General features: G+C 48.5%; 2 protein-coding genes and 1 long non-coding RNA gene across 4 annotated transcripts; 2 read left to right on the top strand and 1 right to left on the bottom strand.

Moving 5' to 3' along the window:
• Positions 1-126: 126 nt before the first annotated feature.
• On the top strand, positions 127-9,587 carry Mta2 (metastasis associated 1 family member 2). The gene is made up of 18 exons (XM_052713710.1): positions 127-777; positions 1,735-1,802; positions 2,261-2,354; positions 3,810-3,927; positions 4,058-4,121; positions 4,286-4,403; positions 4,794-4,896; positions 5,073-5,172; positions 5,291-5,479; positions 5,573-5,647; positions 5,766-5,824; positions 6,081-6,178; positions 6,301-6,440; positions 6,825-7,053; positions 7,692-7,781; positions 8,262-8,380; positions 8,477-8,625; positions 8,798-9,587. Exons 1-18 carry the CDS (start codon positions 750-752, stop codon positions 8,961-8,963), a joined length of 2,007 nt encoding a protein of 668 aa, XP_052569670.1. The 5' UTR covers positions 127-749; the 3' UTR covers positions 8,964-9,587.
• A 151-nt stretch (positions 9,588-9,738) lies between these two features.
• Positions 9,739-11,170, bottom strand: LOC128095049 (uncharacterized). The gene is made up of 2 exons (XR_008213138.1): positions 10,733-11,170; positions 9,739-9,829 (listed from the first exon to the last, which is right to left on the bottom strand). It is a non-coding gene; the product is annotated as an uncharacterized LOC128095049 (long non-coding RNA).
• Positions 11,171-11,291: 121 nt separating this feature from the next.
• Tut1 (terminal uridylyl transferase 1, U6 snRNA-specific) lies at positions 11,292-24,371 on the top strand. Of its 2 annotated transcripts, XM_052713704.1 has the most exons (9): positions 11,292-11,467; positions 12,551-12,741; positions 15,885-16,200; positions 16,570-16,670; positions 20,293-20,768; positions 22,259-22,368; positions 22,506-22,616; positions 22,780-22,872; positions 23,203-24,371. In XM_052713704.1, the coding sequence occupies exons 1-9, from the start codon at positions 11,386-11,388 to the stop codon at positions 24,321-24,323; spliced, it is 2,601 nt and encodes an 866-aa protein (XP_052569664.1). In that variant the 5' UTR covers positions 11,292-11,385; the 3' UTR covers positions 24,324-24,371. The 2 variants fall into 2 exon arrangements, with proteins under 2 accessions (XP_052569664.1, XP_052569666.1); XM_052713706.1 differs by lacking the exons at positions 11,292-11,467; positions 12,551-12,741 and adding an exon at positions 14,017-14,966.
• Positions 24,372-24,757: the final 386 nt, after the last annotated feature.

The following is a 24,757-nucleotide window of genomic DNA, read 5'->3' as shown; positions in this document are numbered from 1 at the left end:
GGTGCCTCAGGGGCCCAGTGGGATTGAGATGAAAGAAAAAAGTGCAGGGCGGGAAGGGAAAAAAGGGAGCTCGGACCAAATATGCAAATAATAGGCAAAACGGCTTGCAAATAACCCCAAGAAGCGCGAGAGCGCGCGCGCGCCTTTCAAGGCCACTGTCGGAGCTGCAGGGGCCCATAGTGCAAAGAGTTAAATCCGGCTCCCTACCGCCCTCGGGGGCGGGGTCGAGCTGCAACGGAAATAACCGAGCGCGGGGCCGCGGCTGAGCGAAAGGAGCCGAGTTCCTTCCGGAAGTGGCCGATCTGCGGGGTCTTGCTCTCCGACCTGAGCCGAGCGCTGGGCCTTGTTCTCCGTATCGGCCGAAGGTGTTCCGGAAGGAGGCGAACCCGGACGCGGGCAGGGCAAACCTTCCCAGCGGCTGGCACCACACGACGTCTGCTGGGACTCGGTGAGCACGCTAGGAGCCGGAATCTGACTAAGGTCAGGAAGGAACCGAGCTCGTTCCGGAAGAAGTCGAGCAGACCGGCGCCGGCCTGGGTGTCCCGGGCGTGAGGCTATAGCAGAGTCGTCGTCGTGCGAACAGTGATGAACCGCGACGGCTGAGCGAGCAGAGGTGCCGGCTGCGCGGGCCCCATCGACACTTCCGCGAAGCGTCAGCTCCGCGCTGGGGGCATCGTCTGGAGCCAAGCTTTGCCCCCGCGAGCCTCCCGGACCTCTTTGTGCGGCCGGAGGCGGCGGCGGGAACGGCCATGGCGGCTAACATGTACCGGGTGGGAGGTGAGTACTCCGGGCGGAAGAAGTTGGGGCCGGGATCAGGGAGACTCGGTGTCCGCAGGCGCGGGGGAGCCACATCTGGGGTCGTACGGGCCGCAGCGCCGACCGGAACCGGAACCGAGACCTATGGTTCCGCGGCGGCGACGCTACCGGGAGTCGAGTCTCCCACAGAAGCTTGCTTACAGCCGGAACAGTGCTGAGACCTGCGACTGGATCCCCGGGCGGGAAGTGGGCTTGGCTTGGAAGGGGCCCGAGTGTCGGCGGGACCAGCTGCTGGGGAGCCGTCGCGCAGGGGTTTTCTTTTCTTTGGCGGCTTGTGCGTTCACGAAGGTGGGACCTGAAGTGGAGTGAACAATTTACTCAATTCTCTGACACAGGGGTGCAACTCCAGTGCAGAGCTGTGTGGATGGACTCCAGGGAAATCCTGTTCTCATCTCTCTCTCTCTCTCTCTCTCTCTCTCTCTCTCTCTCTCTCTCTCTCTCTTGGATTTTTGGGACGGTTGATAGTTATTTTCCTTTTTTTCCCCTGAGAGAGGGTTTCTCTGTCTAGCCTGGCTGTCCTGGAATTCACTCTGTAGATCAGGCTGTCCTCGAACTCGAAGAGATCCGCCTGCCTCTGCCTCCTGAGTGCTGTTGACCACCACTGCCCAGCTAATCTTTTTTTTTTTCTGGAGATAGGGTTTCTCTGTGTAGTTTTGGTGCCTGCCCTGGATCTCGCTCTGTAGACCAGGTTGTCCTTGAACTCGCAGATTCTCCTGGCTCTGCCTCCCGAGTGCTGGGATTAAAGGCGTGCGCCACCGCCCGGCATAATACTTATTTTCTTAAGTCTTTCCTTTTCCACATCTCCACGTTATCTCTACCTAGCATTTTGTTTGTTTTTGGCCCACACAGATCTACTTTCTCTTCCGGGTGCTCTGGTTTTCTTCTCTGATCGCGTTTCTTCCCCACCCCCTTCTACAGATTACGTCTATTTTGAGAACTCCTCCAGCAATCCTTACCTGGTTAGACGGATTGAGGAGCTAAACAAGGTGAGTGGAGCAGAAGCTCCTCCCACTAAGGCGGTCTCTTGAGTTTGGAGTCTTTTAACAAGTGGCAGGGAGAATCTTACCTAGGTTTAGAGCCTATCCAGGTGAATATTCATTCATTGGATGTATGGAGGAAGGGTGCTGAGAGCTTAGTGGCTTTATATTATTTTCACATTTGGGGTCAAAGGAATTCTGTCTCTTTGTAATTTTTTTCTTTTAAATATACAGAATCTCTCTATTATGTAGCCTTGGCTGCCTGGAACTTGCTATGAAGACCAGGCTGACCTTAAACTCGTGGAGACCGTTTTTCTCATTGGTCCTGGAATTATCTTTGAATATAAATCTTCATTGCTAAGTTTTTGGTCTCTTCGACTTAGGTCCTTACAGAGATAGTGCCTGTTGTTAGTGCACTTCCACTTTCAAATGGCCATTTTTCATTGCCCTTTTTCTTTCTCCTTTAGACTGCAAATGGAAATGTGGAAGCAAAGGTTGTCTGTCTTTTCCGGCGAAGGGATATTTCTAGTAGCCTCAACAGCCTGGCTGACAGTAATGCTAGTGAGTGTCTTCATTTCTTACCCCTCTCCCCCTCCCCGGGATCTGAGGACTAGACATGTTCCTGCAGGTGTTTCCCCTGGTAACATGCCCAAGGCAGGGCGTGAGTTTGGGGGTGGGAAGTGCCTGGTCTGCAGAGGGAGGCCTGTTGTTACAAGTTGGGGCTGGAAGCAGGGTGGGGAGACCATGATAAGGAAAGCCAGAATGTGGCTTATGTGTGTTAGAGGAGAGATATTTAGATAGGGAATGAAAAGAGCTTTAGCGAATTGAGGCACATGGGGACATTTTGGGTACTTTGGGATAGTGGTTAGTGAATGATGGTCAAGGTGAAGAGGAAGATAATGTTTTGAGATGCCTGCATAATAGTGGGAGAGGCTTATGTTGTAGTCTAGAGGTGACGCCAGAACATTGATGGAGACGATAGGAAGCTAGAAGGCAGGAACGTTCTCTTGAACTTTTCTGTTTCCCTCTCTGTTCCATTTAGCATCTGCCGTACTTTTGCTCTGTCTGCGTTCTCTTTATGCTTTTCATTTTCTGATTTTCTTTTCATTTAGATTTAACTACTTTTCCCTTTTTCCCTAAATTTATTTTTTCAGGCCACAGTCATGAAAGGGTTAATGAGCTGGGCCTACCAAGTTTCCTGGCCCTTTAGGGTTTCCAGTTCCATCTGGCAGGGGCTGACCTTGGCTTTGTCCAATCAAAAGGGGTGGGGAGTGTGGTCCTCCTTGCCCTAGCCCTGGGTTTCCTAGAGCACACTAAGGAGAGGTGGAGCCCACTAGATAGAGACCCCCCCCCACTTGCTATCTTACACCCAGTTCTTCAGGGGAACAATGCACCAATGAACAAGTGCTGAAGTTTTCTATCCCCTCCCACTTTGTTTGGCATTTAGCCAGGCTTAACTGTGTCCACCAAGTTTTCAGTGCAAGCCGCTGCCTCTTGAGGAGGAAGGTCTTGGCACTGGTTTGCAAGGTACTTTTCTTGAAAGCCCCACAAACTATTATTAACCAAGTGGAAAGAGAAGGAGAGTTAGGTTGCATGTAATGTTTCAGACACAGCAAAGAGTCCTAGAATACGAAGAGCTGGTAAATAAACCCTGGGTGCTGTTCTTACATCTTAACTGGATTCTAGGACCTCAGGCTGGTTGAACAAGAATGTGACATACTGTATTATGACTATATTTGTACTTTATGAGTAGTGTCAGTATTGGCAGCTAGATTTGGGGTGCATTTCTGTGGCATCCTTATACAGTTCTCCCCTTGATGGAATTAAAGAGAGGAATGAGCATCCACACCAGGCATAAGGCCAAAAGGGAAAGCTGGTAGGTAAGGGTGAGATGCCCGAGGAAGGTGAGATATAATAGCTGAGGTAGGAGGATGTCCTTTACCTGGACTTCAGCCATCCCAAAGTACCCTTTCCAAATGAGCTCCTGAGTTTATTTCTTCCTCCTTAATATTCTAGGGGAATTTGAGGAAGAATCAAAGCAACCAGGGGTCTCGGAGCAGCAGAGACATCAGTTGAAGCACCGAGAGCTTTTTCTTTCTCGGCAGTTTGAATCGTTACCAGCCACCCACATAAGGTATAGGAGGATCAGGGTCCCTGTGGCCTCTGTGCCCTTATTTAGAAGATGGAGAGAAGGGGGTGGTGTATTAGAGGTGGTAGATAAGAGGGTATGTGTTGCTCATTCAGTACTTTCTGGCCTGTCTTAGGGGGAAGTGCAGTGTAACTCTGTTGAATGAGACAGATATCTTGAACCAGTACCTGGAAAAAGAGGTAAGGAGGTATTGTGAGAAGAGGGACGGGGAGGGGATGTTGCCCCCTAAACTTAGGACAAGCAAAGAGGTAAAGGGTTGATAGACCTCCCAGCTGGGGAGTCTGGATGTATCTCACTGCCCATGTGGATTCTGCCCACTAACTTTCTCTCTCCTCATTTTTAGGACTGCTTTTTTTACTCACTGGTGTTTGATCCTGTGCAGAAGACACTTCTAGCCGATCAAGGGGAGATCAGAGTTGGTTGCAAATTCCAAGCTGAGATTCCAGATCGCTTGGCAGAGGGTAAGCCACAGAATGGAAGTGCTTGAACATAACTTCCTGTGAATCTTTGCATGACCTGGGGGATCTGCAAAATCTGCTAGGTTTTCTGCTGTGACCCCGACAGAATGGGACTTAGGAACCGGAAAGAGACAAGTGGGCACAGCTGGGAGGGGAATTCTGAGGCCTGATGTGGCTGATAGAAGCTGATGGAGCTCCGTGAGTCTGAGGCCAGCCTGGTCCACAAAACGAGTTCCAGGACAGCTAAGGCTACACAGAGAAACCCTTTCTTGGGAAAACAACAACCAAAAAGAAAAAGGAACCCAAGCGGAGAAGAAGAGGAAGAGTTATTGTGAGTGACTAAGTTGTTTCCCTCCCTCTCCCTCCCTGTGACGCTATTGCTTGGTTCCTCAGGTGAATCGGATAATCGAAACCAACAGAAGATGGAGATGAAAGTCTGGGACCCAGACAACCCTCTCACAGACCGGCAGATTGATCAGTTTCTCGTGGTGGCCCGGTGAGGGTGGGTGGGTCAGGAAGATGGGCTGGGGAGGAATGAACCCAGTTCTGCGTCCCATCCATTTTCAAATGTGGGCTTTGTTTTAGGCCTGGGTGCTTTTTCTTTTTTCTCCTTAGTTCCTGAGCCTGTTTGAACTTTTTACTTCCCTTCTTGACTTCTCAATCTCTCCGCAGAGCTGTGGGAACCTTTGCAAGAGCCCTAGACTGCAGCAGCTCCATTCGGCAGCCGAGCTTGCACATGAGTGCAGCTGCTGCGTCCCGAGATATAACCCTGGTAAGCACAAGTTGCTGGGTAGTTGGGCGCATCGGGGCAGGAGAGGAGGGAGTCATGGAGAGAGTAGGGGTACTTAAAGATCAGCAAGTCATCAGCTTCGTTCTCTTGTTTTTGGTAGTTCCATGCCATGGACACATTACAAAGGAATGGCTATGACTTGGCCAAGGCCATGTCAACCCTGGTGCCACAGGGGGGCCCAGTGCTCTGTCGAGATGAGATGGAGGAGTGGTCTGCTTCTGAAGCCATGCTATTTGAAGAGGCTCTAGAGAAGTACGGGAAAGATTTCAATGATATCCGCCAGGACTTTGTAAGTGAATAGAACTAGAAAAAGAGAGTGAGAAGAGGGAGTCGGGACCTAGGGCCAGGTGCCATCTCATCCTTTGTTTGTGGTTCTTCTTAGCTACCCTGGAAATCACTTGCAAGCATAGTCCAGTTTTATTACATGTGGAAAACCACAGATCGGTATATTCAGCAGGTATGGATTAGGGCTGGGAGACTGGACCAGAGGCCACCTGCTTACCTCTCTGCCTTTTGGTTTGTTTGATTTCATCTGTACTGAGATGGTCTGAATTTCTGTTTTTTCCTTTTAACAGAAAAGATTGAAAGCTGCTGAAGCAGACAGCAAACTGAAACAGGTCTACATCCCCACCTAGTAAGTGTGCCAGGGAGGGGAGGGTGTGTACCTTCCTCTCCCAGTTTATGTCTTCCTTAGTGATTGGGGTGAGCAGAAGGCCGAAGCAAATTGTAGAAGCTGTAGCTCAGTGATAAGCATGGGCTTAGTATGCACAAGGTTCAATCCCCAGCATTCCAGAGAGAGTGAGGGGGGGGAGTAGAAAGAGAGAAGAGAGACCGATAGAAGTGAGTTATTTCCTTGACTAGCTTCTGTGTCCTCTTGTTTCCTTCGTTAGTACTAAGCCAAACCCTAACCAGATCATTTCCGTGGGTTCAAAACCTGGCATGAATGGGGCCGGATTCCAGAAAGGCCTGACTTGTGAGAGCTGCCACAGTGAGTTTCAAGGAGGGCAGGGATGCTGGGTTTGGGTGGCCTGTTTCCCTGGCCTAGGGATTTGAGGGGCTCAGGCGCATGTTTCCTGCCCACACATTGACCCTCCCTCTGTGTTCCTCTAGCCACACAGTCTGCCCAGTGGTATGCCTGGGGCCCACCTAACATGCAGTGCCGCCTTTGTGCTTCCTGCTGGATTTACTGGAAGAAGTATGGGGGACTGAAGACCCCAACCCAGCTTGAAGGGGCTGCTCGGGGCACCACAGTAAGACTCACTGGATGGGAGCTGGGTGTGGTGGCTGAGGCAGGTGGGTCTCTGAGTTTGAGGCCAGCCTAGTATGTATAGTAAGCTCCAGGTGAGCTGTCTCAACAAACAAATAGAAAAGAACCACTGCAAGTACAGGTAGGGGACAGAGAGAGTGGTGGGCATGCAGATGTGAGCTTTAGTTAGGCAAAGGTCAGAAAACCTGACTCCTTACATGGAGACAGGCAAATGGACAGGGCACTTGCTAAGGGTTGGGAAGCCAGGAAGGTTGGGTGGAGTGTCAGTAAAGAGATCAGGCAGAAACAGTTTGCTCTCTGCGGGAAATGGAGGCAAGAACTGCAGTGTTGACTTGCCATTTCTCTTTGTCCTATGTTGTCCCTCCAGGAGCCACACTCAAGAGGTCATTTATCCAGACCCGAAGCCCAGAGTCTCTCCCCCTATACAACCAGCGCTAACCGGGCCAAGTTGCTGGCTAAGAACAGGCAAACTTTCTTGCTCCAGACCACAAAGCTGACTCGTCTTGCCAGACGGATGTGCAGAGACCTGTTACAGCCAAGGAGGGCTGCCCGAAGACCCTATGCACCTATCAATGCCAATGCCATCAAGGCTGAGTGTACGGACTGGAGTGGTAGTACTAACCACATGGCTAATGAGTTCAGAGTTGCTCTGGTCAGATTCTGTTGTTTAATGACGTAGGGATAGTAGGCCACAGAGGGTGTTTGGTAGATAAGATTTAACTCTTGGCCGGGCGGTGGTGGCGCACGCCTTTAATCCCAGCACTCGGGAGGCAGAGGCAGGCGGATTTCTGTGAGTTCGAGGCCAGCCTGGTCTCCAAAGCGAGTACCAGGAAAGGCGCAAAGCTACACAGAGAAACCCTGTCTCGAAAAAAAAACCAAAAAAAAAAAAAAGATTTAACTCTTGACCCTAGAATAGTGAAAAGTGCCTTAGAAATTTTGATCTGCTATGTCTGCTAGTGCATGCCTAGACTATAAGACTGGGAGACTGAGACAGGATAGAACTACCTAGTTCCTATCAGACTGGTCTATGTAATGAGCTCCAGCCTGGATTACATAGTAGGTCTCTGTTTCAAGTAGGCTAGGTATTGTGATGCATGCCTGTAACCCAAGCACTGGGGAGGCAGAGTTAAGAGGATGATGGCAAGTTCTAGGCCAGTCAGGGCTACATAGCAAGACCATTTCAAAAAGCAAGAACAAAACTGCAGAATGCCCAGAAGCTTTCTTCTTTCTCCAGGTTCTATTCGACTTCCTAAGGCTGCCAAGACGCCACTGAAAATTCACCCTCTGGTGCGGCTGCCCTTGGCAACTATCGTCAAAGATCTGGGTATGGAATGGGAACCACTCGATTCAGGGTGGGTAGAAGGTGGAGAAGCAGTAGGGGTGCTGTCAGGCTGCCAGCCGTTGGACTATCCAAGAGCAGCCTTTTCTTCCCCTGAGTTTTCCTTCCCACTGAGAACAAACCATGAGTACGTGTGTGTATTTTTTTTTTTTTTTTTTGGTCTTGGTGGTGCTAGATCAAAACCCAGAACCTCATGTATTCTGGGCAAGTGGCTTACCATTGAGCTCCATTTCTGGCACAGTAATGCCTTTTCATAAGTATTTTGTGATCTAAAAACATACTCAGTGTCATTTTTGAAATATGGGTAGGTAGCTTGATAGGCCTTCTCCTCCATTACTACTCTTCAGGTGACCAAGGTAAACTGCTGGGCCAGGGTAGAGAGGGAAGAAAGAATGGTAAGGAAGCTACATAGGCAAGAGAAGGTATGAATGTTTTCTGTTTCATCTCCCCTGCCCCCACTGGTAGTGGCCCAGGCACCTCTGAAACCAAAAACACCTCGGGGCACCAAGACACCAATCAACAGAAACCAGCTGACACAGAACCGAGGCCTGGGGGGCATTATGGTGAAACGTTCCTATGAGACTGTGAGTTGACAATGGGTTGGAAAAGCTGAATGGGTGGGCTTTTGTTTCTGAGGGAGGCAGCGCTTTCATTATGTTGCCCTGTCTGTCCTTTTCCAGATGGCAGGGGCAGGGGTCCCCTTCTCTGCCAATGGAAGGCCTCTGGCCTCAGGGATTCGCTCAGGCTCACAGCCAGCAGCTAAGCGTCAGAAACTGAACCCCGCTGATGCTCCCAATCCGGTGGTGTTTGTGGCCACAAAAGATACCAGGTAGGGAGGGGGTCCACCATGGGCGGGACTGAGACTGACAGTCCAGGTGGGGGGCATTGGAAGTAGGGGTATATCTGAGAAAGATAGGAGCAGAAAAGATTGTGGGTGCCAGAACTGTAGAGTTCATTGTGGAGTCTTACCTCCCTGTCTCTGTCTTGCTCTTTTTGACCAGGGCTTTAAGGAAGGCTCTAACTCACCTGGAAATGCGCCGAGCTGCCCGAAGGCCCAACCTGCCCTTGAAGGTGAAGCCGACACTGCTGGGCGTTCGGCCCCCCGTCCCTCTGCCAGCACCCGCACATCCTGCCAGCACCAATGAGCCCATTGTTCTGGAGGATTGAGCATCTTAGGGGAGGGAGGTGGGATGAGAGGCAGAGGGGTGGGTGCTCAGGGCATGCAAACCTCAAGGAGTGAGGGAGGGTTAAAGCTGGTGTGTGTGTCCTCGGAGGGGTTGGACACCCTCCGTGTGACTGCCACTAACCCCTTCTTTGGGCTTCTCCATGCCTGTGGTGGAGGACAGCCTACAGGAACTTGCCTATGTGGGTACCTACCCTATTTGGGGGCTGGGACCCACACTTGGTTTGGACAGCTGGGGGGGAGGAGGGTTTTTTAATTTTTTAAAAATTTTACCTCCCTTTGTAAAAGGGGTGGAGGAGGGGGGAGTAAACAACTATCAGGTGGTGGTACCTGGCAGGGGGAGGGGGAGTACACTGCCACGTCTGTCTTTTTGTCTTTATTTTCTAATTGGGGGTTTCTCTTACTGTCCGGTGTCCGGACTTTCCTAATTAGAGTTTGAGGGCCCTAAGCTGGCATCAACCCCAGCCCATGCTCACTCTTTCTTCCCTCCCTTTCCCCCTCTGCCTTTTATATGCCAATTCTCAGAAATAAAGATCTTTTGTCTGTTTTTTTAACCTCGGATTCTGTAATTGGTTCTTATAGTGATGAATAAAAAGCTGTTTTCTTCAGCTCCTCAGGCTCAGCTGTTCTCTGCCACTGGTGTGTGTGTGTGTGTGTGTGTGTGTGTGTGTGTGTGTGTGTGTGTGTGTGTGTGTGTGTGTTGGGGTGTCTTTGAGAGGGAAAATAGAGGACAAAGGACAAAGAAGGATACAGATGGCACTTGTTCTAGGAACAGCTTTATGAGACATGCAGCCGGACTGTGAGGAGGTCTGTGCCAGCTCTCCTTGTGGGACTCGAGCTTCTGTTGGGGCTGGAGTATAAGCAGCATCTTGGTGTAGATTCATTCAGAGTTCTGTAATGGCTCTGAGTCTCCACAGAAGACTGAGAATGTTTTCCTGTTACCACTTTTACTCCCCCTCCCTTTTGGTGCTGAGGAATTGATCCCAGGGCCTGGTGCATGCTACTCAAGGGCTCTACTATTGAGCTACACCTATCCTCAGCCCTTCCTTCACTTTCATTCTAGGCATTCTAAGGAACACTAGCAGCCAGGGTCAGATGCATCTCACTAGCTGGGTGGTGTTAACACATGCCTTTAATTCCAGCATTTGGGAGGCAGAGGCAGGCAGATCTCTTTAAGTTCAAGGCCAATCTGGTCTACAGAGGAACTTCCAGGATAGCTAGAGCTACACAGAGAAGCCCTGTCTTGAAAACAAAAAGATGCATTCTACTGTAGTGGTTATGGGTGTGGTACTGCAGGACTTTACAGTTCAGGTTCAGTGGTGTATATATACAGACTGCTGCCTCAGGATTTGTACACCCAGTGTTAGCACCTGCCTCCACTGTTGAGTGTGCAGTATACTGTTGTTTGTTTGGTCTGCTTTTTTGGTTTGGCATTAAGGATCAGATACCTGAGCAGGGTCCAATAGGGGGACAGCTGGTAAGTTCAACCAATTCTTAAACACTTTAGTGACAGAAGGGCCCCATGACTCAGTCAAGGCCACAGACTGGTTTTCTGCCTAAGGTCTACTGCTCTGATAATCACAGGACAAGCTGCCGAGTCCACCTGATAGCCTTTCCATTTCATTGCGGTCCTTGTGCTCAGCTCACATATTCTTTCCTGTTTCCTGAACCTACAAGACTGATTCCTGTGCCTGACTGGGGATCTGCAGCACTTCCCATCCCACTACCTTGAATAAATGAGTTTATCTCTTACCACTGGTAGTCTTTTCTTCGTTGTACTACCTTGAAGTGGGCCTCGTGAATATACTTCATTCAGGCTACAACTGCGGAAGAAACTTGGACTTGGGATAGTAGCCATCTGCCGTTGCCTCATTGAGTCCAGGTGAAAGGGAGTAGAGGGGACGGGGACCAAGAGCGCTGAAAACACTTGTTCTGCAGAAGGATCCGGCTGTAGAGAAAGGAACTGACCTGAGGATGTGGGAGTCCCTGAGCTCCATAAGGCAAAGGATTGGAAACACCCACCCTCTGCTATTCTCATGGTGAAATAAAAGATTGAGGGTGCAGTTGTATGGTGAAGTGAAGGCACAGGTCACCTGCCACCGCTTGGCAAAGAAGGGGCTGTGCTGTCAAGAAACAAGCCTGCCTTTGTGGCTGCTTAATGAATATTCACGATTCTTCGGGCCAATAAGCGTTGTCGGTAGGCGGCTTTCCCTAAAACTGACTTAAAACAGGAACCCTCAACCTAGGGACAAGTTTTCTGGAGGAATACGCTGGCGCCGGGCGCAAACGTCACTTCCTCCACCCCTGGCGGAAGTGACTTCCCCGCACATTGTGATTTTTAGCTGTGAATTCTGGTGGTGGCTGGTGGCGGAAGAGGTTGTAGGCGGTCCGTCCCGGAGAGTCGCTATGGCGGCGGTGGATTCGGATGTCCTATCGCTGCCTCGTGGCCGCTTTCGCTGCTGCCTTTGCGACATTACTACAGCCAACCGTAAGCGGTGGCTAGTGAGGGAAGGGGGAGGTTGCAGGCTTTCCTTTTTAGGTGTTAGTGAAAGTTAGGGTTATCTAGGTTATAGTGTTTGCTGGCGCTAGGGTCATCCACCTCTATTTTCACTCAGTACGTCCCAGGGCATTGAAGAGTGGGGAAAGTCTCACCCGGTCTTCCTACTATGCAAAGTATCCATAGTGAAAGGTTCATTATTCCTTTTCAAACGTTTACTGGACATCTCTGCTTTGTGCCTGGTACTTTGATGGTCTCTGGAGTCGGGAAAGGGATTCAGGAACTCATAGCCTGGACTGAGACAGTTTCAGTCCGCCATGGATATGTTTACAGAGCTGAGGCATCACAGAGAAGGCAGTAATTCAATTGGAGACTCCCCAGTGGAGGATGAGTGAAAGAGCATGGCCTGAGTGCGTGCAGAAGGTGCCAGTGAGGAACAGGGTTTGGAAAGGTGGACTGAGTTATTCTGTGACACCGAAAGGGGTCAGATCCTACTTTTGATATCTGAAATGTGATTTCCCCTAAACAGGGTCTTCTGGTGGTCTTGCCTTGTCCACCAGAAGACCCTTGGCTTCCAATGGCATCAAGCAGCTGACTTATGATAATAATAATAGCTAATTTCCCACACTTACCACATACCAGATGGCCAGAGCTGTATGTGAATGATGCCTATGTGGTAGGCACTATCATTTCCATCATATATGAGAAACTGATACATTTGGAATGCCTACTATTTATCTCTTGAGAATTAGTCAGGAACCTAATTTATTTAGTTCTGCATATGGCCTTGGACGACTACTTATTAATTCCTCTACGGTGTGGAGTTTTTGCTCTGCTTAACGCATATCATTGGCTCAAGCACTGCCTGCACTGTAGCCCTTTCTCGTGGAAGTCACTTAGAGAATGCACTGTGTAGAAAAAAAAATCAAAGGATATCAAATGTGGAAGGAGCTACAACTCCGTCCAAATGTCACCCTTTGTCTGTCTCTAAAGGAGCAGGATTTCCATGTGTAGAGAGCAGAACAAGGGAATAGGCCTCCTTTATATGCTTATGTCTCACACTTGCCTCTGCAGGACCCAGCCTCGATGCCCACTTGAAAGGCCGGAAGCACCGGGATCTTGTACAACTACGAGCCACCAGAAAGGCCCAGGGACTTCGCAGTGTGTTTGTCAGTGGCTTTCCCAGGGATGTGGGTTCTGCTCAGCTTTCTGAGTATTTCCAGACATTTGGCCCTGTGGCCAATATTGTCATGGACAAGGACAAGGTAGAGTGAGTGTCTTTGGGATTAATGGATCAGATGGGTGTGCCTCATATGAAAAGAGAGAAACCAGCAGCCTGTTTTCACAGCCTCCTAATGTGGCCTGTCCTTGGTAGACATTTTAGAACTCAGAATAGCTTAGTTTTGGGAGCTGCTGCCACCTCCTACACTCCCTGGATTTAATCCATTCACCAGAGTTAACTATGGGGGACTTGCTTATCAAACATTGCATCGTTTTGTTTGTTTTGAGACAGGATCTCATCATGTAATCCTAGGTTTTACCATGTAACTCTGACTGGCTGAGAGCTTGTTATGTAGACCAGGCTGGCCTTGAACTCACAGAGATCCACCTGCCTCTGCCTACCTAGTGCTGGAATTAAAGGCATGGCCAAGCCTCTTGCCCTATTCCCTCTTACCTACCACCCCCTCCGTTTTGGTTTTTCTTCCAGTTGTAGGGATTGAACATGGGGGTTTCTGAATATTAGGAAAGTGGCCTCTGTCTATCTCCAAACCATCCCCATATCCTTTATCAATCACCTCCTATCTGTGATTCATGCCTTGTCCTGGTGAGACATCTGTAATTGTTTATATATGATACGAAGTAAGGGTCCAGCATTCTTTTGCTTCTGACTCTCCAGTTGCCCCAGCAGCATTTCTCTATAAGCCCATTCTTTCCCCACTGATCTTATTATCCTGTTGAAAACTAGTTGACTAGATGTAGTGGTTTATTTGTTGGTATCAGTTCTTTTCTCTTCATCTAAATATATCTTTTTTTTTGTTGTTTTTTTTGTTTTTCAAGACGAATTTCTCTGTGCAGCTTTGCGCCTGTCCTGGAACTCACTTGGTAGCCCAGGCTGGCCTCGAACTCACAGAGATCCGCCTGGCTCTGCCTCCCGAGTGCTGGGATTAAAGGCGTGCGCCACCACCGCCCGGCATCATCTAAATATATCTTTATGCTGGCACTGCAGTCTTTATTACTATACAGAGTGCCTTTTTATAGGAACAGATGACGTAAAAGAACATGCACTTTTACCCACAAGCAGTCATGTTTGCCTTGCTTTTGCAAATGTTTTACCTTAAAAAAAAATCTCGGCCGGGCGGTGGTGGCGCACGCCTTTAATCCCAGCACTCGGGAGGCAGAGCCAGGCGGATCTCTGTGAGTTCGAGGCCAGCCTGGTCTCCAAAAGCGAGTTCCAGGAAAGGCGCAAAGCTACACAGAGAAACCCTGTCTCGAAAAACCAAAAAAAAAAAAAAAAAAAAAAAAAAATCTCAGTCATTAATATTCAGCTCTGTTCAGCTCACCCAAATCATAGCAGCCTAGCTGCCATATTATTGCTAATCCTAGTTGGTAAGTTCCTTGAAGACAGGATTTTTTAGAGTTTATGTATTTATATTAGCAGTAGCAGAGTTTTTAAAACATTTGTTATAGTTTGGTGCTGAGACTTGAATCCAAGACTTCATGCACACTAGACAACTTCTCTACCAATGAGCTGCATTCTGAACCCAACATGGGTTCTTTTAAAAATTTTATTATGTGTGCACATGCATGGTCCATGGTGCAAATGTGGGGTCAGAGGACAACTTTTAGGGGTTTGTCCTACTATGTATTCAGGGGATTGAACTCAGAAGGTCAGGTTTGGTGGCAAGCACTTTACCCCAACATGGATTCTCTTTTTTAAGGTTTATAAATGGGTATCTATGTAGTTATGTGCAAGAGCAGCAAGTGCTCTTAACTACTGAGCCGTTTCTCCAGAACTCCCCCTACAGACCCCCTGCCATGGATTCTTATTGTTAAAAGACTTAACTAGGAAAAAGACTTTTTTGTGTGTGGTTTTTTGAGACCGAGTCTCTCTATGTAACAGTCCTGGCTGTCTTGGAACTCAATTTGTAGACCAGGCTGGCCTTGAACTCACAGAGATCCACCTGCCTCTACCTCCTGAGTGCTGGGATTAAAGGCGTGGGCCACCACTGCCTGCCTTGGTTTTTGGGTTTTTGAGACTGAATCTCACATCATGCAGGCTGACCTCAAACATACTATGTAGCTGAGCTTGAACTCCTGATCTTCCTGCCTACTCCTCCCCTGTTAAAAAGATTTTATTTTTTTATTTTTTAGAGGCAGGGTCTCTCTCGATAGCCCTGGCTGTCTGTCCTGGAACTTGATAGGTAGACCAGCCTGGCCTCAAACTCACAGAAATCTGCCTACTCTAGCCTCTCAAGTGCTGGGATTAAAGGTGTGTGCCACTGCCTGGCTAAGATTTTTTTGTTTTAAGTTAATGTATGTATATGTTTATCTGTGTGTGGATTTGTGCACGAGTGCCTTTGACTCTAGGAAGGCATCTGATCCCCTGGAGCTGGAGTCACAGGCAACTGTGAACCCAACTCCTAACTACTGAGCCATCTTTCTAACCCCTTTAAATTTTTTTTATTGCATTTTAATTTTTTAAAAGACTTATTATGTGTATGAATTTTGCCTGCATGTTTGTGCCTGGTGCCCTTGGAGGTCAGAAGGCAATGTATTCCCTAGAACTGGAGTAACTGATAGTTGTGACCTGCTGTGGAGGTGCTGGGAGCCAAAGTCAGGTCCTTTGAAAAAGCATTACGTGCTCTTAACTTCTGAGCTATCACTCCAACCCCTTAACTACATTTTATGTATTTAGTGTGTCTGTGTGGTAGGGAGTGGGGAACATGTGTGGAACAGATGCATAAGTCAGAGAACAACTTTCAGTAGTCGTTTCTTCTTCTGCCCTGTGGGAGCCAGGGGGCTCAAATTCACATCATTAGATTAGGTGGCAAGTGCCTTTATTGCCTGAGCCATCTCCCCAGGCCTTACCTCTACCTTCTGAGTCTGGGATTATAGGCATGTACCACCAAGCATGGCTAGGTGGGTCTTATTTTAACCTCTGAAATCAAGTCATTGTGAAATATAGAAGACAATAGATGAGGTTTTCATTGACAACCAGGAATGAAAATGTATGGGATAAGAGTGACGATTACTCATCTAACTAAATATGTTCCCTTTTACAAAAACAGCAAGTAAATATTCCCAGTATATGGGTTGGTTCCCATTTCAAAGATTCTCCTCTACTGTTAAAACATGCTTGAATTCTTGATTGCCAAACCATGATCCTTGCTCTTGTGTGGTTTGCCAGGGGGTGTTTGCCATCGTGGAGATGGGTGATGTAAGTGCTCGGGAGGCTGTCTTATCACAGCCCAAGCACAGGCTGGGGGAACATGGACTGCGTGTTCGGCCGAGGGAGCAGAAGGAGTTCCAGAGCCCAGCCTCCAAGTCTCCCAAAGGAGTGGACTCAAATAGTCGACAGCTGGCCCAAGCACTGGCCGAGGCCCCAGATGTGGAGGCGCAGATGGTAAAGCTTGTGGAACTGAGGGAGTTGTCTGAGGCTGAGCGGCAGCTTCGGAATCTTGTTGTGGCGCTGATGCAGGAGGTCTTCACAGAGTTCTTCCCTGGTGAGTCCCCTGCTCTAAGTCTGAGCTCTCTCTGACGCCTCTGTTGGTCCACCTGCCCCTGTTTGAACCCTTAGCCCCCCGCAGCTGTAGGTGTTCCATTTGCTGCCTCTTCCATCTTTGCCCCCCAGTATGTTTGTTCTTGAACCTCTGCACCTCCCCACCTTTTTTACCCCTCTTTATGTGTGTGCACAAGAGACACACATGCTTATAGAGGTCACAGGGTAACTTTCAGGAGTTGGTTTCCTTCTTCCACCCCATGGGTCCTGGGGATTGAACTCAGGTTATCAGACCTGGTGGCAAGTGCCTTTACTTTCTGCGCCATCTTGCTGGCCCTCTACTGTCTTTTGATCTTTATTCTTTGGTACCTAGGCTGTGTGGTCCATCCTTTTGGCTCTTCTGTAAACAGCTTTGATGTTCATGGCTGTGATCTGGACCTCTTCTTGGATCTGGGTGATATGGAAGAGACACAGGTGAGTGAGCAGGAGAGCATGCAGTCATGGTGACTTTGGGCAAATGCTTTACCCAAACTTGCATGTTTTTTAGTTTCACGATTATAAAACATTCATAATAGTACTAATCCAGAATCTTACTATAATTGTGGAAATGTGGATATGGATGTGCATTAGATGGAATGAAAGTGAGTTGGCATGGGATAGATAACAGTTGTGACAGGAAGATAAAACATTTCAAAATTCTGTGTTACTGGATTTTGTTTATTGTGGTTTTTTGAGACAAGGTCTTACTATGTAGCCCTGGCTGGCCTGGAACTCACAGAGATCTGCCTTCCTCTGCCTTCCAAGTGCTAGGATTAAAGTCATTCAACACCGTGCTCACCCTTGTATGTGATCTTACTTGGAGAAAATATATAAAAAGATACACAGTAAGGTAATTTGGGGATTATCTTTTTGCTTATCTGTATAGAGGGGTAGTTGAGACTGTGTATCCCTTACTGGCCTGGAACGTGCTGTGTAGACCGTACTGTCCTTCTGCCTCTGCAGACATGCTGGGGTTGCAGGTGTGCGCCACTATGCCAGCCCTTGTGTTTCGTAATCCGTGACTTAGATTGTTTCTGCAATAGGAAAGTTGCTCTTTTGTTGTTTTCTTCTTTTTTCTTATGCACAGTTCTTTTTTAGAGCAGTTCTAGGTTCTTAGAAAAGTTGTGTAGAAATAGAATTCCTATAGACCTTCCTCTAGAGAGGGTGTGTTCTTTGTTGTGTTGGGGTTGAACCCAGGGCCTTTGCACACGCACATTATGAGTATTTTGTCTACATGTTTGTGTGCCACATGTATGCTTGATACTTCTGAAGTCACAAGAGGGCAACAGATCCCCCTTGAGTTACAGGGGGATATTAGCCACCATCTGGGTGCTAGGGACTGAAGCTGGTTCCTCTGCAAGAACAGCACTGTTACTGCTGAGCTGTCTTATTTTTGAGACAGGGTTTTAATGATGTAGTCCTGATTGTCCTGGTACTTACCATGTAGCTCAGGTTGGCCTCAACTGTAGATCTTTCTGCCTTACCCTACCAAGTGCTAGGATTATAGGCGTGTGGCACCACTTCTAGTTAGGATTGGTGGTTAGAAACGTGTTCTACCACATTGGCCTATAGTTCCACACTTTTTAATAAAATTGTTACTATTTTTGTTTTGTTTTTTGAGATAGTGTTTCTCTGTGTAACAGTCCAAACTGTCCTGGAACTTGCTTTGTAGACCAGGCTGGCCTCGAACTCACAGAGTTCTGCCTGCCTCTGCCTCCTACCTGGTAGGTCAAGGCATGCACCACCAACTGCCCGGCTGTAAAATTAATTTTTAAAAATTTCATGGATGTGTACTGTATTTACAGTTTCCTCCTCCTCCCACTGTTCCTATTTTCCCCTCAAATTCATAGCCTCTTTTTAATTATTGTTACATATGTGTAAATGGATAATTATATAAATACAACCTGCTGAATTCATTTGTGCAGCCACATTGTTGACATTTCATGGGTATAGTTCTCTGTCATATATGGAAGACACAATTGTCCTGGTCTTATGGCTTTTGCAGTCTTTCTTCCCTTTCTTTTTCAATGTTCCCTGAGCCTTAGGTGTAGAAGTTGTGTTATATGTTTATCTGGGCTAGGCACCCCTTGGTCAGTTGTCCTCTGCATTTTGACGAGTTGTGGCTTTCTGTAATGGTCTCTGTCTGCTGCAAGAAGCAGCTTCTCTGTTGAGGGTGAGAGCTGCACCTACCAGGCCTGGATTGGAGCAAAGGCTGTGTGGCCCGGGTGGGACCTGCATTGGATATGGCCTCATACTCTTTTTTAAAAAGTCTATAGCTGATTGTGGTGGTACACGCCTTTAATCCCAGCACTTGGGAGGCAGATCACTGAGTTCGAGGCCAGCCCGGTCTACAGAATGAGTTCTGGAACAGCCAGGACTACATAGAGAAACCCTGTCTCAAAAAATGACACACACACACACACACACACACACACACACAGTTTATTTTGTGTGTTTGGGGTGGGGTGGCATGTGGAAGTCAGAGAACAACTCTGGCCGTGGGCTTTTTCCTGTCCACTTTGGCGTGTTCATTAGTGTCTTTGTTTAGCTCACATTTGGGCAGTCATGTTGGTGAGACTTAGAGGTGTGGCTTCTAATGCAAACTCCCTGTTCTTCTGGCTCTTAATCTTCCATTCCTTCGTTCACAATGTTCCCCGGGCCTTAGATGCACGAGTGTTTTGTAGATGTATCCACTGGGACTGGGCTCCACAACTATGCATTTTGATTAGCTGTGGTTTCTGTAAATAGTGTCTACTGCAGAGAGAAGTTTCTCTGATGAAGGGTGAAGACTACACTTATCTGTGGGTGTAAGGACAGATGTTTAGATTATTGTTGGGACTGTATGATTGTAGACTCTCCTCCAATATCCATGACTTCACCAGCACCAAGTAGTTCATAGGTTTCCATTCCCAGCCATAGTCACCCTCTTGGCGAGCAGGTCTTACGTCCAATTCGAAAGCTGCTGGTTACCGCCAAGGGATGTGTGCCACTACAGCACCCTTAGGGTTATTGTGCTGTTATGGTTCAGAGGTGTCATAGCTGGGTAGGGCTGTTGGTTCCTCCCTCCTTTGGAAGCTTGCATGGTGCCTTCTGGTGCCATGAAAGCTAGTCTTCAGGGAGGGGACATTCAAGTCAGTTCCAGCTCAGGGGTCTCTGGGCCTTGTTTCTTTCTTTCTTTTTCTTTAAAGATTTATTTATTTATTATGTATCCAGTGTTCTGCCTGCACGCATCCCTGAAGGCCAGAAGAGGGCACCAGATTTCACTAGAGATGGTAGTGAGCCACCATGTGGTTGCTGGGAATTGAACTCAGAACCTTTGGAAGAGCAGCCAGTGCTCTTAACCTCTGAGCCATCTCTCCAGCCCCGGACCTTGTTTCTTAAGTGCCTGGTGTCTTCTGCAGTAGGCACTTACCTTCTGCTTTTGGGGGTGGAGGGCAACCAAGGGCAACAGCAATAGGCTATAATGTTTTGGGATTCTTTTGGACAGCTCTGGTTGTCAGGCTAATTTAAAGTATGACTCTAAATCCCAGCACTTGGGAGGTTGAGACAGGAGGGTTGTGAAAAGTTAAAGGCCATGGGGCTGGAAAGAAGCCTCAATGGTTAAGAGTACCGGCTGCTCTTCCAGAGGACCAGGATTGGAGTTCCAGCACAAACATGGTAGCTCATACTGTTTGTAACTCCAGTTCCAGGCATTGCATCCATGTGGTGCAGACATACATTCAGGTAAACCACCCAACACATAAAACAAAATAAAAAGAAGAAAGTTTAAGGTCAGCCTGAGCTATACAGTAAGATACCTTGTCTTTTTTTTATTTGTTTGAGACAGATTTCTCTGTATAACAACCCTGGCTGTCCTGGAACTCACTGTATAGACCAGGCTGGCCTTGAACTCACAGAGATCCACTGCCTCTGCCTCCTGAGTGCTGCGATCAAAGGCATGCACTACCATTGCCTGGCTTCTGTTGAGAATGAGTTATGTAAAGCTGCAGAGTAAAGCCTGTACATAGAGGACAGTGGAGGAGGAAGGGTATTCACTCCTTTTCCTCTCCGTCTACAGCCAGCCCCACAGACCCTCAAGGCTCCATCACCTCCATCCGTGGACTCAGCACTTACTTTTTCCCTGGATCCTCAAGCGCTGCCCTGTACCCCAGCTTCTCCTCTGGACTCACCGTCTCCAACTTCTCCCCAAGATTCTGAGGTCCTGGACTTGGAAACCACATCTTCTCTGGCACCCCAGACACCAGATTCTGCTTTGGGCTCTGACCCCGTCACCTCTCCCCAGTCACTGCCTCCAGTTTCACCACTGCAGGACGACAGGGGAGAGGAGAGACCAGGGAAGGCCCTAGAATTAGCAGAGACTTCACAGGACGAGAAGGAGGAGGCAGCGGCAGTGTTAGAGCTGGTGGGCTCTATCCTCCGGGGCTGTGTCCCTGGAGTTTACAGAGTCCAAACTGTGCCCTCTGCCCGGCGCCCTGTGGTCAAGTTCTGTCATCGGCCTTCAGGTCTGCATGGAGACATCTCCCTCAGTAACCGGTACTTTCTTGGTGGGGTTGAGGAAGGCTGCCTCTTAGTTCTGGGATGTGTGAGGAGGGAATCCTGACTGGAGTTGAGTTTTTTCTTCCTTGGTTTAGTCCTCCTTTCTTCCAATTATGTCACCTCCTATCGAGCTTCCATTTCAATGTTTGTTTTCTTTGGAATACTTTGTGTGTCTCAGGGTCTTGCCCTATTATCCATACTGGTCTCCAGCCCTCAATTCTCCTGCCTTAGCCTCCTGACTCCTGGGATTATAGGCATGTGCTACTTTGCCTGATTCTGCATGCAGTACTGCTTTTTTGTTGTTGGTTTTGTTTTTTAAGATAGTCTTACTATGTAGACAAGGCTGACCTTGAGCTCAGAGGCCCACCTGCCTTTGCCTCCTCTGTTGGGGTTAAAGGCATAGGAAAGAGTTCTGTAGCTACAAACATTTGGGAACTGTTAGGTTAAAAGTAAACAGGTTTCTCCCCCTCTTTCTCTCCTAGTCCATGCTTTGTTTCTTTGTATATTAAGCTCTACATAACCAGATGCCTTCTCTTGAACCCCATAAAAGGAAGCCCCAAAACAATAATGGGGCCCCTGAGTACTCTCACTCATGTGGCCTGCATATTTCTTTTTGATCTGTACTGTCACTTTGCAGTGAGTAAAGTTTTCTTGCTACTTTGCTTCTCCCCCAAAAGGCTCTGAACAGTATTTTTTGTTTCAAAAATTTTTTAAATTATGTGTTTGTGCATATCTCATCTCTGTAGTCAGATAACAACTTGTGGGAGTCCATTCTCTCCTTGTAACACATGAGTGCTAGGGACTGACAAGTCAGTCTTTTTTTTTTTTTTTTTTTTCCCTCTGAGACAGGGTTTCTTTGTGTAGTTTTGGTGCCTGTCCTGGATCTCACTCTGTAGACCAGGCTGGCCTTGAACTCACAGAGATCCGCCTGGCTCTGCCTCCCGAGTGCTGGGATTAAAGGTGTGTGTCACTGCTGCCTGGCGAGGGTGTCAGTCTTGGTGGCAGACTCCTACCTCCTTGAACCATCTCACTGGTCTTGTATCTTTTGAGACAGGCTCTCCATATTCCCTATTTAACCTCTTGAGTGCTGGGATTACAGGAAGTGCTTACCACACCTAGCTGTTGAGCAGTCTGATATAAACAGCATGTTTTATGAATGGTGACTGTATAGAATGAACATATGGAATGTCGTGTTGCCTAAGGTTCTGTTGATACATACTCCGCCTGCTGCTCCCCCCCCCCCCCCCCCCAGGGTCCAGCACAAGGCTTCACCAGTGCTGGGCAAATGTCCCACCATTTAGCCACATCCCTAGATCTGTTTAATGTTCTTTTGTATATCCCTTCGTTAGACCAGTGTTTTGGCAAAACTTTGGGAAAAACTCTTTCGATCTTATTTTAGCTGGTCTTAAGTCCGTAATGAAAGATGGTGGGATATTAGGTTTCAAGAGTTCCTACACCATAACAACTTTGTTTCTCCATTGTCCCAGGCTGGCCCTTTATAACTCCCGTTTCCTGAATCTCTGCTCTGAGATGGATGGTCGAGTCCGGCCCCTTGTGTATACTGTACGCTGCTGGGCTCAGCATAATGGACTGTCAGGTGAGGATGAGGACAGACTTGGCCCGAGTTGGTGTCAGGCAAAGACAGGGATTTAGAAAAGTAAAAAAAAGAAGTGGGCACAGGAACCAGGGCTTATACATACTTCTTCCTAATTGGAATTATTGGTTTTTATCCAGGGGGTGGCCCCCTTCTCAATAACTACGCCTTAACGTTGCTAGTGATCTACTTCCTTCAGACCAGAGACCCTCCAGTGCTTCCTACTGTGGCCCAGCTCACCCAGAAATCAGGTACTGCAGAACCACCTCTACTGTCACGCTACTACCTCAGCTTCTTCTCACCCCTTCACACTTCGGAACCCCTGGAATGAGATTTCATCTATCACCCCATTTTCCACCCGTTCCTCCCCAGTCTTCCTCCTTCCTGCCTGACCCTGTCTTCTTCCTGTCACAGGTGAAGGGGAGCAGGTAGAAGTTGATGGCTGGGACTGTAGTTTTCCAAAGGATGCCTCACGACTGGAGCCCAGTACCAACGCAGAGCCTCTCAGTGAGTCTGGGGTATCTAGAGAGAACTGATAGTGATACTAAGCTCTAGAGTAGGAAATATTTATCATACTCAAGTGCAAGGCACGGTCTTCACAGTAGCCCATGGCTGCTGTTTTAAGGATGAAAAAACCATATCTTGGGCAAGTAAGAGGTTATTCCCTAGTTACACTGCGCTCCAGGGTAAGCAGCAGCATCTGGGCAGGACGTGGCTAAGGAGCTGGGTTTCTCAGGACACTTCTGAAGCCCTAAGAAGGGAAGAAAGTCCTACTGAAGTAGCTGCTCCCAGTTATGGCTTCTAAGTGACCCCCTTTTCCTAATCTGCCTCCTCCAGGTTCCCTGCTGGCCCAGTTCTTCTCCTGTGTTTCTGGCTGGGATCTTTCTGGTTCCCTGCTGTCCCTGCGGGAAGGTCAGGCATTGCTGGTGGCAGGGGGCCTGCCTTCTGAACTTTGGGAGGGGCTGCGCCTTGGCCCCATGAATCTCCAGGACCCCTTTGACCTGAGTCACAATGTTGCAGCTAATGTAACCAGTCGGGTGGCTAGACGGCTGCAGAACTGTTGTGGAGCAGCAGCCAGTTACTGCCGGAGTCTCCAGTACCAGCAGCGTTCCTCCCGGGGCCGGGACTGGGGACTGCTCCCACTTTTGCAGCCCAGCTCCCCTAGCTCCCTGCTGTCTGCCAAGCTCATCCCCTTGCCCCCTGCCCCCTTTCCTCAGATCATTATGGCTCTGGTGCGTGTGTTAAAGGAAGCACTTGGATGCCATATAGAACAGGGAACCAAGAGACCACGGTCAGAAAGTGCCAGAACCAAAGACTCTCCCCAGGGAGGGACAAACAAAAGACAGAGACTAGATGGGCAAGAAGAGAGCTGTGAGGAGGGGAAAGAGGAGCCACAGGGATGTGCAGGGGACCATAGTGAAAATGGGGTGGAAGAAATGGTAATAGAGCTTCGGGAGACACCTCAGGACAGGGCCTTGAGCTCTGGACCACCAGGGGAGCTGCCCCTGATGACTGCCAAGTGTCTAGATAAGCTGGCTGAGCAGAAGCCCACGGAACCTGAAGTGGCTGGAGAAGGGTCTCAGGGTGAGACAGGGAAGGAGACATTACACCTGTCGTCAGTGAGCTGGCGCTGTGCCTTGTGGCACCAAGTGTGGCAGGGGAGGCGGCGTGCCCGGAGACGATTACAGCAACAAACCAAAGAAGAAGGCAGAGGAGGTCCCGCCCCTGGAGCAGAGTGGCTGGCAATGGAGGCCCGTGTAACCCAGGAGCTGAAAGGACTGAACAGTGAGCAACAGAGGCCACAGGGGGAGCCTCTCCTCACTTTCATGACATCTGTCTCCCAAGCTGACCAGACACTCACTGTGGTGCCAGTTCAAGATTCCCAAGGCCTATTCCCTGGTCTTCATCATTTTCTACAGGTGTTTCTCCCTCAAGCACTTAAAAATCTCCTTAAGTGATGAGCCAGGCCTCAAAGACAATAAAGCTGCTAGTTTATTTAATACAGACACTGGACAACTTTGATTTCTACCTGGTGACACCTTTTCTCTCTGCCTTAATGTAGCCTCTGCCCTGCTTGGCCTGACTACCCTAAAAAGGTTGTTATGTCCACTTCAGCGGTCTCCTTCCCACCTTATACCACATTCATAGAGAGTGTCACCACCACAAGGCAGACACTGATTTCTTCTGCTGCCGCAGTTCATGGGAACCACCACAAATCTGGGTTTAGGGTTTGTCTCTTCTATCCCTAAACATTAGAGTGGGTTCAAATTGCCCTTAAGTTGGATACGAGATTTTCAAACTTGGATATGTGTAAACTATTGTATCTGATCTGGCCTGCCTTACCCGATCCTCTGAGGCGCAGCCCGGCCTGAGAGGTGCAGCTGACATGGCA

Source organism: Peromyscus californicus, unplaced genomic scaffold (genome assembly GCF_007827085.1).
Source record: "Peromyscus californicus insignis strain IS unplaced genomic scaffold, ASM782708v3 Scaffold_4__1_contigs__length_199733344, whole genome shotgun sequence".
Taxonomy (NCBI): Eukaryota; Metazoa; Chordata; class Mammalia; order Rodentia; family Cricetidae; genus Peromyscus; species Peromyscus californicus.
The sequence above is the reverse complement of the archived record's forward strand: the minus strand, read 5'-3'. Positions and strand labels throughout refer to the sequence as shown.

What these genes read in the sequence shown, in the direction of transcription:
- Tut1 (XM_052713704.1), top strand. Translation starts at nt 11,386, where the DNA reads ATGGCGGCGGTGGATTCGGATGTCCTATCGCTGCCTCGTGGCCGCTTT. An exon ending in TTGTCATGGACAAGGACAAG is followed by an intron (nt 12,742 to 15,884) that starts GTAGAGTGAGTG and finishes GTGGTTTGCCAG; the next exon opens with GGGGTGTTTGCCATCGTGGA. An exon ending in TACCAACGCAGAGCCTCTCA is followed by an intron (nt 22,873 to 23,202) that starts GTGAGTCTGGGG and finishes TGCCTCCTCCAG; the next exon opens with GTTCCCTGCTGGCCCAGTTC.
- Mta2 (XM_052713710.1), top strand. Translation starts at nt 750, where the DNA reads ATGGCGGCTAACATGTACCGGGTGGGAG. An exon ending in CAATGCCATCAAGGCTGAGT is followed by an intron (nt 7,054 to 7,691) that starts GTACGGACTGGA and finishes TTCTTTCTCCAG; the next exon opens with GTTCTATTCGACTTCCTAAG. An exon ending in GTGGCCACAAAAGATACCAG is followed by an intron (nt 8,626 to 8,797) that starts GTAGGGAGGGGG and finishes CTTTTTGACCAG; the next exon opens with GGCTTTAAGGAAGGCTCTAA.